The sequence below is a fragment of the Equus przewalskii genome, chromosome 3 (genome assembly GCF_037783145.1).
Source record: "Equus przewalskii isolate Varuska chromosome 3, EquPr2, whole genome shotgun sequence".
In the NCBI taxonomy this organism is placed as follows: Eukaryota; Metazoa; Chordata; class Mammalia; order Perissodactyla; family Equidae; genus Equus; species Equus przewalskii.
Genome location: NC_091833.1, coordinates 67,143,428 through 67,157,679, shown reverse-complemented (window position 1 = coordinate 67,157,679; position 14,252 = coordinate 67,143,428). Strand labels below are relative to the sequence as shown.

The window sequence follows — 14,252 nt, the reverse complement described above, 5'->3', positions numbered from 1 at the left end:
CCTTAAAATGATTCCTTAAATTGTGCATTTATATTTTATGTAGTCTTCTGAATATATATTTTTTGAATATTTCTCAGTTAAAAAAACAAGGGGTGGACTCTGTGGCATAGTGGTTAAGTTCAGTATGTTCTGCTTCAGTGGCCTGGATTTGCGGGTTTGGATCCCAGGCATGGACCTACACCACTCGTCAGCCACACTGTGGCAGCGACCTACATATAAAGTAGAGGAAGATCAGCACAGATGTTAGCTCAAGGCTAATCTTCCTCAGCAAAAAAACCCTCCCAAACCCCAAAACGACAACAACAACAACAAAACAACAAAAGAACAAAGGTAGGACATGGCAAGAGAAAAATGAACACAAATTACGGACTGATTACTTACTGTGATCCCCAAGATCTCAACTTCCTGTTTTTGAATTTGTTAAAATAGTCAAGCCCATAAACCTAGTGATTGTAATCTAAATAATCATATATTTATGATTACAATACATTTTTGGTTATATTTATTATGGTTGAAAGAATTATTAGGTCAAGAGATTTTTCCTCAAGATCTCAAGAGACTAATTTTCTGTCTTCGTTTTATTAATTATAAAATAGTGGACTCTAAACCTGATTGATTTTTTTAATGCCTTGTCACTGGAACTACCATGGAGTACGATAATAGAAAAAACATAAAAGTAAAGATACACGTCTATTTCTAAGTTCTACCTTTGGGACAATTTAGAGGAACTTACAGATGAGTAACACAACTGCTTTGAACTCTAAAAAGGAGTGGACATTAGAAATTCCATCCAACAGTCTGGAATTTACCAGATCTTCTTGGTTTTACATGGTTACCATCATTTTCCCTCAACCATTTTAATAGAATTTCCAGGATGCAAAAGTACTTTGAAGTAATGTCTTTCTACACCCAGTGACTGTTGTCATCTCCATGACAGCAGAACTTGAAAATCAGGAAAACACCAAAGCAACATTACTCACAAAATGAACAGCAAAACTGGAATCTCTGAAGTCAACTATGGAACAGGATTTACAAATATATTGTCAAATTTCTTAATTTATTTTTAATAAGTAAAAAATTACTCAGCGGTACCATACAAAATCAAATCATTAATTTTTGCACCTGGTATTTCATTCACCAACAGTGATCTTATGGTACAGAAATAAACAAAACAGACAATGAAAAAAACTGTCATTAACTTTACCCTGGCTTTCCAGCTTAGTAAAACTAAATAGAAGAAATTAATGGCAATAACCATCACGTACAGAAAGAAAAAGCAATGACAAGATGGCTCCAGGTTTAATCACAAAATAAACTTAATCCTTGTTGATTTTGTTTGTATCTGCTAAAGCAGTGATCTGTATAAATAAGAACTGATAGCATGGTTCTAAATTTACCTTTGAAGAGATGTGGTGATTTAGATCACATATAAGCAATCATTAGATCACAGTTGAGTATTATTGAATGGCTACCTGGAAAATATCAGTTATTGTCATAGAACACAAAACAAAGTGAAAGTGGGGAAAAGGGTTCTTAAAGAGAAGTCCTTTTATTATTCCTAGCCTCCAAAGTTCCAAGCTATAGAGCTTTGATAGTCCTGGATTCAATTTTAAGTAGTATTAATTTCAAGCATTAAATTTGCAATATGCAAAACGGCAGAGAGTAGGATATGGTAAACAGAAATTGCTTATTTCAAAGGTAGCCATTTCCTTCAAACTCATCCTATCCACTTTTTCCCACCTCCCAACGCAGATTATCTTTTAATCATAAGAATTCACCCTCTACCTCCAAATAAATATATTTTCCCAACTGGATGATACTTTTACAAAATAATATAACAATGCAGCTGGTTGACAAAGAAATTTAAACTATTTGTAAATAGAGTAAAAGGAAAGTTAAGTAAAGAGTAGAAAAGGATACCAAATTGGGGTAATACTGATGTGAATTTAATTTTTAATTTATGAAAGTATCTATTAATGGTCTGAACAGGAGAACAGAGGAAAAACTGCTAGAGGGAAATGACTTCCTGTGGTTATAAAATGCCAATTGCTTTAGAATGCATGATAGTCTTAGAAATAAAAGAAACATTTGCTGTTTTCACTCAGTTTACAATGTTGAGTACACTTCATGTCATTTTAATGTAAGCACTTATATGAACATCTGCAATAGTTCACATTAGAAAACAGAAAGTTTCCATTAATAAAGACCTAAAAAAATAAATCTTTATCCTCATCAACTCCCTTTCTGGGAATGCAGAATAAAATAATAAGTTTCTCTTTAAAATATTTTTTTTCTACCCATTAAGTTGCTGGAAGAAAAAAAATCAAGACTCAACTAGTGATGGTTTTTTAATTTCCAGTTTTCATCTAATTCTAAGGACACTCCCTTTACAAAATCTTTCAGCTTTATATGCTTTGAGAATCAGGTTTAAAGTTCCAAATAAATAAAATGGCCACACTAGAAGGTGTACTGAAGAATCAAATGATTAGCCACATTTATCTGTTCACATTCACGGATTCTCTAAGAAGGTTGTCAGAGTCCATATAATACTGTTAACATTTAGTCCAAGTTAACACGTGTCATCTGACGTACTGCTCGTGGCTTACAACACTGATGCTATCAACAAAGATCTCGATTTTGGGGAGACAGTAATACAACAAACTCCGGTTAAACTAGCAGAGGTAAGAGGACAGTAAATTCTAACTGTACAATTTAAAATGTCTACTCTTCATCTGCTGCTACCATTCCTCCTCTTCCCACTGATGTTAAATTCAAAGTCTAATTATGAGAGGTGCAAGATGCCAAACACTATTTGTATAAAAAAAATAGGCCTCAAATACTAAAGAAAGAAATTCATAAAATAGGATTACACTTTTTGGATAGTTGCATTTGTTGCTTTCAATTTCTTGATCTTTCCTCTCTTCTGGTCATGGATACATATTTTTTCCTTCTTTTGATCCAGAGAGGTTAATACACAAATTTGTTGTAAGCATTATAAAATGGCATTCCAGTTCAAAGTTGCTTGTGATCATATACTATGCTCCAAAATGTTTTGCAATTCTTCAGTGTAGTTTCCTATTTAATATTTAAGGGATATTTCCCTTAAATTAAGGCTTCCTCAAAGAGAAATCCATAGTATTATGAGGTGATTTTTTTAGCTTCTGAATTAAGTGTTCTCTTTCCAAAATCAAGTAGTCCTGGAGTAACTTTAAGACAACTTCTGTTAATCAGTGTCATGACTAAAGTAGTATCTTACTGGAGGTCCAGGCAAATCTTCATCTCCATCAGAGTCTGGGGCAAATGACACAGTAAGATCCACATATTTCTTTTCAGTTGAGGGTTTCACAAGTTTATGCATTCTAAGAAAAATAAGCAAGGACAAATAATTTGGTAAATTCTATAAAATGAAAGAGTTATTTGCTGACTAATGTTGCCCAGAGAACTTGGACTTGTATCTAGACTTTAAATTCATTTTCAAATTTAATAATCCATCTGCTTTCATATATTCATTTTTCTTTACTGAGAGCTCTAAACTCAAGACACTCACCTACCTAAAAGTGAATCAATTTGGACCATTACTGGTACTGATAAAGAATACAGACCACTTATTAAAAGACAAAAACACCCCAAAATGTAAGTGATGTTTTTAAAAAATGAATTCTCCTCCTATACTCCCTATAAAGTTTGGCAGCATTATAAATTCTTCTCAAGCATTTCTCTGTAAAGAGTAAAAAGCAAGCTAGATTTAAATCTTCAAATGTAAAATACAAACATCACAGTAAAACACATTCTTAGGTTTTACCTCTCTCATATCCTATTTACTAAAAAACCACTTAGTTTTTGCTATTGTCACTGCTACTATCTTAAATCAAGTCTTCATCTATATGCCCCCTAGATTAACGCATTAGCTTCAGGACAGCTGACTTGTTTTTCTCCTATCTCCAACCCGCTCTGCTGCCAGAATTCTCTTAAAATGTAAATTTGATGTTATTCTCCTGCCTAATAACATTATTTATCATATATCATCTACCTTTCTTATGCCAGGCTCTGAACTATGTAGTCATGTGCTGCTTAACGATGGGGATATGCTCTGAGAAACGCGTCATTAGGCAATTTTGTTGTTGTATGAGCATCACAGTGTGTGCTGATACAAACCTAGACAGTATGGCCTACTACACACCTAGGCTATATGGTACTAATCTTACACTGTCGTACATGCAGTTCATTGTTGACTGAAATGTCGTTATGTGACGCATGACTGTTAATCTACTTAATTCTCAATAATAGCTCTTTCATTGTAGAAAGATATTTTGTTCCATATATAACTTTTCATTCTTTCCACATTCATTCTCACCATCTCATCCTCGAGTCATTCCAAAATACTTGATTTCCCAAATAGATCATGCATGCTACTATTAGCTGCATGCCTTTGCACAAACTATTGCTTCTTCCTGATATAATCCTTTTTCAAAGGTAGCTCAGATGAAATCTACCCTAAGCTGAAGGTTTGAGTTAGTAATGCCCAGAGTACTCATAAAAATCTTTCTTATAATAATTATTCAATTACATTTTAATTATTCATTAATATGTCACTTTCCCTTAGTAGACTGTGAACTCCTTGAGAGTAACGGCTATTTGATAAAAATGATGACAAAATATTAACAGGAGTAACATTTATGGAATACGTCTCACGGGCACACACAATCATCCCTCTTTGTGGATTGAAAACTAAGTTTCAAAAAGATTCAGTAAATTAGTGTGGTAAAACAAGTAAGCAGCTGAGCAAGGACGTGCATGCAAGTCTTTCTGAAGCCAAGCTTGTCCAGTCAATTCACAGCTACTCAATAAATCTGCTAAATAAGCAATGTAATAAAATGAGAAATATCATTCACAAACACATCATGCTGGAGGTTTCAAATATTGACCAACTCTATAAAGTATTTCTGTGAATTATTTGTAGCAAATTTTAAGTTCCACTAATTAATACACCTCAGGATGGCAAATTCTGCTCTCATCTAGGTGGCGCACAATAAAGGAATTTGAAATACTACTCTTAATTTATCCAAAAGATACTTAGGGATCCTAATGAAAAAACAATATAAGACAAATTAAGGCCTTAGCTAATATAACAGTAATTTTGTTTTTGAAAGTATAGGTAATTAAGCCCAGATAATAATAAAAAACAGTGATTAACCTCATTAATTCATAATCATAGTTAAAGCATCATTATGCAGAGATTTATAAATTCAGAAGACAAGTATTTACTGATTGATGCCTATTATGTGCCAGGCATTGGTCTAGGTGCTTGAAATAGATCATAACTAGATCAAATAAAGATTACTGCCCTTCTGAAGCTTACGGACTAGTGGGGGGACACAGATAATACATAATAAACAGAAACAAAATATATAGCAGCTATAAAACAGTAATAAGTTCTATGAAAGAAACAAAAAGTAGAGCAGAGTAAAGGGGATTGGCAGTGCTAGGCTGGAGCAGCTGACAGGTTGCAGTAGGATTAAATAGAGCTCAGGGAGGTCTCTTCAGGAAGTACAAAGACAAGAGGTGAGAGTCAACCAGGTCACCATCTCAGAAAGAGTTACAAGCAGAGCGAACAACTAGAGTGAAGATTCCATGCTGGAGCACGACTGGAGTGTTCAAGGAAAAGTAAGGAAGTCAGTATAGCTGGAGTTTTGTGAACAAAGTGAGAGAAGTATGAAAGGAACCCAGAAGGGTAACTGGGAAGCAGATCATTTAAACGTTGTAGACCACTGTAAAGACTGGCTCTTTTTGCTATCCCTCTTCCTTCAGTTCTCTGCTCAGATGCCATTTATCAGGTATTCCCTATAATAGGCAGAGGGAATACCTACGCTACCTCAGTATAACATAACAATTTAAAACATCCTTATTCTGCTTTATTTTCTCCATAGCACTTACCACCATCTGACATACTTGCCTAGTTGTTATGCAAACTCCTCAAGTAGGACAGGGACATTGCTTTGCTCACTGCTGTATCCCTAATGCTTACAAAAGTACCTGGCACATAGTAGGCACTCTTTAAAAAGAATCTGTTGAATGAATGAATGAAAATAACAATTTGGCATCTTTCTTTTATACCTCAGTCTCATAAACCAGGACATTATGTATGTGTTTCCACATAAGAGGTAGATCTATTTTTACTTGGTGTATTGACCAATTCAGGTTTCTAAGCCTATTAGCTAAAAAGCTGACTCTGAACTATGATAAATTCACAAGGGTATTGTAGTCCTATGAATCTCCCTTGAGAGGTAAGTCTGTTGAGCTTGGTAGATGCACTGTCTTTATTACTAACAGTAGACAGGAGTAAATCACATATTTTTTCTGAACTTCGATAATCTGTTTAATTTTCCAGTGTGCATCCAGCTTATATTTCAATTCTTGTGAATCTTCTGCATATAATGTTTGATACTTACGTTAACTTCAATCTTTTTGCATGACCAGGCATTACAGGAACATAAAGCATCTTGACGCCCTGTACCACCATTGTTGGCTCAATTCCGTACTTCTCCTAATAGTGAATATCCAAAAGAGAAACAATCAAAACTCCGTTCAAATATAAAATGCTGGGTAACAATGTTTTACAACCAGTAAAAAGAGAGCAAACAAACCCCTGCCAAATAATATTTATAAAAACCTCCAATGAGATTATTTGTAAAATCTAACAGACTCAAAGTGACTAATGAACTAAGTAAATAACTGTCTTACTTTGACTGCATTTATGAAATCCAAGAGAGTGAAATCTTCTTTTCCATGTATAGTCCATCTGTCCCAAATTGTAAATGATATTCCATTTCTGTTGTAGAAAAATATTCAGAACAAAAAAGTTTTACTTTTCTTCCCTTTAGTAGTAACAAAAACCCCACAAGTCCATTACGTGTGATTTAGCTAGATATTAATGTGGGGTAATAAAGAAAAATACGATTTCTGAAATATTCCATAATCTTATTTCCCCATCATACCACCCAGGTAACCATTTTTATCAGTATCTTTTTGATCCTTCCGGTGTCCCATTATAAACCAGTATGTCTTAGTGAGAAAGTTTTTTCTCTCTTTTTAAACAGGTGCACGGGTTTCACTGCGAGGACATAACAGTCCCCTATTACTGGAAACTTGGGTTGTTTCAATCTTTGGCATGATAAACAATGCCAGAATGAATATTTTGTATGTACATCATTTGAGATGAGTGTAAATGTATCTGCAAATTCGAAATATAGTTATTTCCCTTATATGGGTTATATGAGAGTACTTTCTTACACTCTTGCCAAGATAGGTATTTTCAAATTTTTGATTGTTGTCAATCTGAAAAGTAAAAAATGGAGGTCCAGGGGAATTGTTGTGCTTTGCTACACAGCTTTTGGAATTAGACTAAATTTCATGATCCATTCAGTCAGACACTAGAGTGCTTTCTAATTCATCTAAGTTAGATAAACACAGATGAAACCAAAAGAAAGTACAATGCTAAATAGTATGGCAGATTAAGTGTTCTAAGAGTTCTACGGCTAGTTTAGCCAGAAATGCTTCATGAAGATTGGGTTTTGACCTGGTCTTGAAGTGATGGCAAGGATTTATATATACGTAGAAGAAAAAGGAGAGGTGAAGCTAGTATTTTTCCCCTTTAAAACGTAAAAATTTTATTTCATTCTCATTATGCAAGAGAAACAGAACTTCATGCATACCTGATTTCAGTTTTTCTTACTTCAGATGTTTCTGTAAACACTATAACTGGAATGGCTAAGTTAAGGAAACAATTTTTGTAAGCTTCAAATGGATAGCCACCAGCTACTTTAATCATCTCCAATGCAACCTAGATAAAAGAAGATGATGATCTGTTTATATAAATAGCTTTATTATTCATAAACTTAACATCTATTTCATTTTCCTAAATTCTTCTCAAGCATTTCTGTGTAAAGAGTAAAAGCAGCTATTGGATTAGAGTAATATAAATTTCTTATAAGTCTCTCCACTTTTAGCATATTTTATACTTTCAAACTTTCAACCTGTTTTATACATGGTGAACAAAGTTATTCAAGAAAATACACAAATTTGACCATGTAATCTTTCTACTTTGAAAGCAGACACCAGAACTTAAGAAATACAATAGTCTAAAATCATTTAACATAGGGGCAGATAATTACACAGTTTCAAAGAATAACACTTGAGTATAGTATAATAACTAGGGCCATCCTAAAGATTCTGCATCATTAGGAATGATGAAATTTTAAGGAATCTGAATTACCAAGAGGAATTACATTTTTTTTTAGGCAAAGAACAAAACTGCAATATAATCAAAGAGCAAAGATTAGGCCAGTTCATTTTTTTCCAAGAAACATAGAGTACCTGCTTTGTATGGAGGATACAAAGATGATTAAGAGGATTACTGCACATAAGAAAAATTAGATTCTATCATGACAAAGCATATTTTATAAGTTAAAATGTTTATATACCTATAAATCTCAAAATGTAGATTACTGTATTTTCAGAAATATCTTGAAATTTTAAATTATGAGATCAATATATCTCTCTCCTTCTCTAAGATCTCTGAGCGACTGGTTGGGGGCAGTATAATGGGGAAGAGAGGAAAGAGGAGATAAAAAAGGATTTTCATTCAAAGAATAATAAACTCACCAAGCCAGAAACTGCAGCAGTGGATGTTGCTATAGCAGGGATAATTTTACCAGCTATCCGCTTTGTTTTGAAACGGTCAGCTGGTTCAATGCTATACATTTTGGCACGAAGATTTGATGCAGCTGTGATGAAATCTATGTGTCCATTACTATCATCATCTTTTTCAAATGAAAGCACTGCCATCTGAAGATCACCTGATCATAATAACCAGAAAAACAAAGTTTCCTAGTAAGTGGCAAAGGTTTTACTAGGTAAAAAGCAATGTGGGGTTCACTACTATTAAAGATTCCTTTTTGGGTTAGGTTTTTAAATGACTAAAAAGTCTAAGAAAAATCCAGGGAACTGAAGTTACTGAAGGACATGAAAATGATGGCTTTAATAACACTAAATTAGACAAGTTTCTATATTTAAAAAGCCTTTCCAAAAAACAAAAATAAGAAAGCCATGTACCATATCTGCTATTAAGTGGTTTATAACAAAATGTCAAGACTGGGTATCATTCACAAATTGATTCCATAAATATTACTCTGAAACATTTTGCCTCTGACAACTAAGAATAGAGTCAGCTGGTCAAATAAAAATCTATCTTTTTGAAAGGTTTCTAGATCAGTGATTCCCATAACCATTTGGTAGACCGGTGTAGTTTGATCTGCGATGAAATGAGAAAGTAAGAAACAGTAGTAAGTCTTTTGTAGAACTATAATTATTAAAATAAGATACTGACTTTTTATTTGAAAAGTAAACATTTGGCTAGTCTAGGCTGTTTTTCCTGAATTTTACTGGTGTGTGTATAAAATCCCAAAAGTTTGGAAATCACTGATTTATGTAATAAAAAACATGAGCTAATAGCTCTGTTTTTAAGGAATTAAAAGTTCAGTTTCCCTATATTTAAGACCATTTAGCAACGATGTATGTAGGTCAGCTCATATTCCACGTGTGCAATCACAGAGACTAAGATGCCAAGAAGAAATCTCTCTACGGTACTTTTTATCCTAAAGTGACTTAACTGGGTCAAAGGGTTAGTCTCCACAAGGACTCCATTGCTTTGTTCATTACGCTAGCTGTAAGTTAAAAAGGAATCACACAATACAATTTCAAGGACTAAAACAATCAGAATGAAAACAATGACTTACATTTCAGCCTTTGAGGATAGGGCAATGATGGAGAAAATTATGAATTCAGTCACAGTTAAAGATGAACAGCAACTTTCATATAACCACGAAATCAACTAATATCATTGTTGTTGTTGTTATTTAATCTCACAAGCTTTTGGGTGTAGAGCTTAGTGAAAATAAAAATCCCTTCAGTTCAAAACATTTTTATAAAGACTTCCCCTTACTTGTGGTAGCTTCATTAGATGAAATAGCTTTTTCTAGTTGGAAAATGGCATTCCTCTCATCTTCACTGCTAATAGGAACATGGTCTGGTTTCCTTGCAGTTTCATCTGTTTGAACAACCTTTAAATATATGTAAATATATCCATTAATGTTATCACATCCTATACCTAAGTTTGGTTACTGTATCTGTTTTATCAAATATGTCACAAAGAGAAAATATTTCCTTCATCTAGTTCAATCAGGTTATTAATCATTACGGTCCAATGTATTTTACACCTTTCATTAGTAAGTAATATTATGTTATTTATTTACTTGTTTTCTTTATTATCTATCTCTGCACACTGACATGTAAACTTTATGAGAAAAGGGATCTTTATCATGTTTACTGAAAGAGAGAACCTCAGTGACAACAAACTTGCTTATAGTGAGTGTTAAAAATAGTTACTGAATAGCTTATAAGACTTGAGTTCATATAGGTCTTTTTAAAATTCTACACTAAAATAATGTTAATATTAACCAACAGTTTATAATTCTGATGAATCTACCTCAAACCAAATTGCACAGCTCTAACTAGTGCAGAGCTGTTTTCTGCCTACAAAGAAACTGAAGAAATTTCATAAAATATATAATATGGGCATCCTTTAAATATTTATTGATTGCTGATAAGAAGTTCTTTCCTAAGGAATACGTCTTCCTTCATACAGATGCGTACTTAGGGCAGTACATACACTTGTGCTGCACACATACACCTGTACATTTATCCTTAAGAAACGACTTACTAGACATTCCACGAGGGCAGTGAAGTTGATATTCTTAAACTTAGAAACTAGTTACATCATCACAAAGTAAAATACTATTTCTTATTAAAAAATGCATCCAACTCATGTTTTTACAGATTAAATATTATTTAAGTATTTAAGAAATATTAAGGAGTCAAGGAAGCAGAAATATTTGTTTGCCAGAATGTCTAGCTGATATTTTTGGCTGTGGCATCTGTTAACAAAATGTGCCAGACCCTGAAGCTTTGGTGTGAGCCGCTTCAGGGAGTAGTGAAAAAGCTTATAATTCATGTTAAAACTAGCTAAATTGCTCAGGATAATTTATTATCTCCAAACTTTGATACAGAAAGCAATTCAGTTTAGAAAACATTGAAGAGCAATAAAGACTAGTAAAGTTATTGACGCATGTTTCTTTGGCTTCTGTCTAGCAGTTTTGCCCATTAGAAACATGGGCTAGAAACTTTCTTTACATAGGAATTCTGTTCATACTTTCTGAACTTTCCCTCTTAAAATGCTACAAGTCATGAGAGGAGTGACATCAGCATCATAGCAGAGTGAGCTTTACCAGTAATCACTCCCATCCAACATACAATGAAAAACACATTCATATTCCAAGAGAGGACATCCAAACACAACAAAAAATGTTGGAGAGACCAATGCATCCATATCACAGAGGGCAGAGAGGCTGGACCCCCTCTTGGAGGAGGTGGGACAGCGTAAGAGAAAACTTCACTCCTTCCACTAAAGACTGTGATCCGGGACCATGAGCGGCCTCTGGGAAGGAAGGAACGGGGGAGGGGATGTTCATTTGCGGGAACATCAAGGATCCCCAAGGGCCCTTGCAGCCCAGAGGGAAGCCTTCTACTGGGGTGAAAGCTTTCACAGGGGATGACCTTATCAAGTAAACACGCCAGGAGAGCAGAAAGCGAGAGCAGAGGGAGAAAACCTTGAGAGCATCCAGGAGAAAGAGCCCCTACCCCCACCTGCACAGTGCAGGCTCCAGAGCCTGGGATCTTGGCTGAAGGCTGAGGGCTCAGAATAAGCAGCTCTTGAACCCCAACCAGTGGCGATAGGTGGTAACTGTGACCAAATAACACCAGGATGCAAAAAAACAGCCATGCCATCTAGCAATATCTAATATTATATTAGATCTCCAGACCAGAGAGAAAATGACAAGTCCAGAAATCAGTCCCGAGGACACAGAAATATGTAATCTAAAAGACAAAGAATTCAAAATAGCTATCGTAAAAGAACTCAACGAGTTAAGAGAGTGTAGAGAAACAATTCAACAAGTTCAGGAGCTACTTCACAAAAGAGGGTGAAACTATAAAGAAGAATCAATCAGAAATATTAGAGATGAAAGACAGTATGGATTCCCTGAACGCTTGAGCGGATGTCATAGAGGAGCATATCAGCATAATTGAAGATAGACATGTTGAAACGCTCCAGAAAGAAGAGAGAGAACTAAGACTAAAAAGAAATGAACAAAGTCTCTCAGAAGTATCTGACTCAATTAAGAAATGCAACGTAAGAAGTATAGGTACTCAACAAAGAGAAGAGAAGGAGAATGGAGCAGAAAGCTGGTTCAAAGAAATAATAGCAGAGAACTTCCCAAACCTAGGGAGAGATGAAATCGATGTGGAAGATGAAATATCAGTGTAAAAAGACCTACTGCAAGGCATATAGTAGTGAAACTGGCAAACGTGAATGACAAAGAAAGAATCCTAAGGGCAGTAAGGCAGAAGAAAATAACCTACAAAGGAACCGCTATCATGCTTTCAGCGGATTTCTCTGCAGAAACCTTATAGGCTAGGAAAGACTGGGAGGACATATTCAAATCTCTGAAAGACAAAAACTTTCAGCCAAGAATACTCTGTCCAGCAAAAATATTCTTCAGATATGATGGAGAAATAAAAACTTTCCGAGACAAACATAAGCTAAGGGAGTTCATAGCCACAAGACACCCCACCCCCCTGCCACCACAAGAAATCCTCAAGAAGGCCCTCATACTTGAAAAAGATAAAAGGAGAAAAGGGTTACAAAGCACGGAGTAAGGAGATAAATAGGTAGACAGAATCAGAGCAGGACAGCAATTACTAAAGTATAGCATTAAAGACAAAGGGAAGGAAAACACCAAAACCAAAGATAATCTTGTTATTTAAACCACAAACTCACAACACAACATGGAATAAGATGTGAGAAAAACAACTTAGGAGGGGAGAGGAAAGGGACTGAATCAGCTTAGTCTAAGGCAATAAGAAGCCATCAGAAAATGGACTATCTTAACCACAAGATTTTTAAAAGAAATCTCACGGCAACCACTAAACAAAGCAGAACAGAAACACAAATAATAAATAAGGAGAAAACAAAGAAACACAACATAAAAAACTACATAACTCAATTGGTAGACCAAAATACACAGAAGTGAAACAAAGGAAATGCGGGAGAACTGGAAAATGAGTGATGAAACAGCAGCGTTAAGCCCTCATATGTGGATAATCACTCTAAATGTAAATGGATTGAATTCTCCAATAAAAAGACACAGTGGCGAGATGGTTTAAAGAAGAAGACCCAACAATAAGCTGCCTCCAGGAAAAACATCTCAGCTCAAATGACAAACACAGGCTCAGAGTGAAGGGATGGAAGAGGATACTCCAAGCTAATGGCAAACAAAAGAAAGCAGGTGTCGCAATACTTATATCAGACAAAGTAGACTTCAAGATAAGACAGGTAAAGAAAGACAAAGAGGGGTTGTATATAATGGTCAAAGGGACACTCCATCAAGAAGAAATAACTTATGAATATCTATGCACCCAACACAGGAGCACCAAAGCACATAAAGCAATTATTAACAAACCTAAAAGAAGATATTAATAGTAACACAATAATAGTAGGGGACCTCAACACTCCACTCACATCAATGGAGAGATCATTCAGACAGAAAAGCAACAAGGAAATGGTGGAATTAAATAAAAAGCTAGACCAGTTGGACTTAATAGACATATATAGAACACTCCATCCAAAAACAGCAGAATACACATTCTTCTCAAGTGTGCATGGAACATTCTCAAGGATAGATCATATGCTGGGGAAACAAGGCAAGCCTCAATAAATTTAAGAAAATTGAAATAATAACAAGCATCTTTTCTGATCACAATGCTATGAAGCTACAAATTAATTACAAGAAAAAAGCTGACAGGGATAAAGATGTGGAGACTAAACATGTTTCTAAACAAGCAATGGGTCATTGAAGAAATTAAAGGAGAAATCAAAAAACAACTGGAGACAAATGAAAATGAAAACATACCATACCAACTCATATGGGATGCAGCAAAAGCCGTATTAAGAGGGAAATTCATCACCATACAGGCTTACCTTAACAAATAAGAAAAATCCCAAATAAACAATCTTAAACTAAACCTAATTGAATTAGAAGACGAAGAACAAAGCCCAAAGTCAGAGGAGGGAGAGAAAT

At 34.8% G+C, this 14,252-nt stretch overlaps 1 protein-coding gene across 1 annotated transcript in view; it reads right to left on the bottom strand.

Moving 5' to 3' along the window:
• Positions 1 to 1,038: 1,038 nt before the first annotated feature.
• Positions 1,039 to 14,252, bottom strand: part of UBA6 (ubiquitin like modifier activating enzyme 6) — an 81,981-nt gene continuing 68,767 nt past the window's right edge. Inside the window, exons 28-33 of the mRNA XM_008540344.2 lie at positions 10,001 to 10,118; positions 8,662 to 8,855; positions 7,713 to 7,840; positions 6,742 to 6,829; positions 6,450 to 6,544; positions 1,039 to 3,359 (exon numbers count right to left, since the gene is read on the bottom strand). Coding sequence (XP_008538566.1) covers positions 3,224 to 3,359; positions 6,450 to 6,544; positions 6,742 to 6,829; positions 7,713 to 7,840; positions 8,662 to 8,855; positions 10,001 to 10,118 — 759 coding nt within the window. The 3' untranslated portion in view covers positions 1,039 to 3,223. The remainder of the gene's footprint in view (positions 3,360 to 6,449; positions 6,545 to 6,741; positions 6,830 to 7,712; positions 7,841 to 8,661; positions 8,856 to 10,000; positions 10,119 to 14,252) is intronic.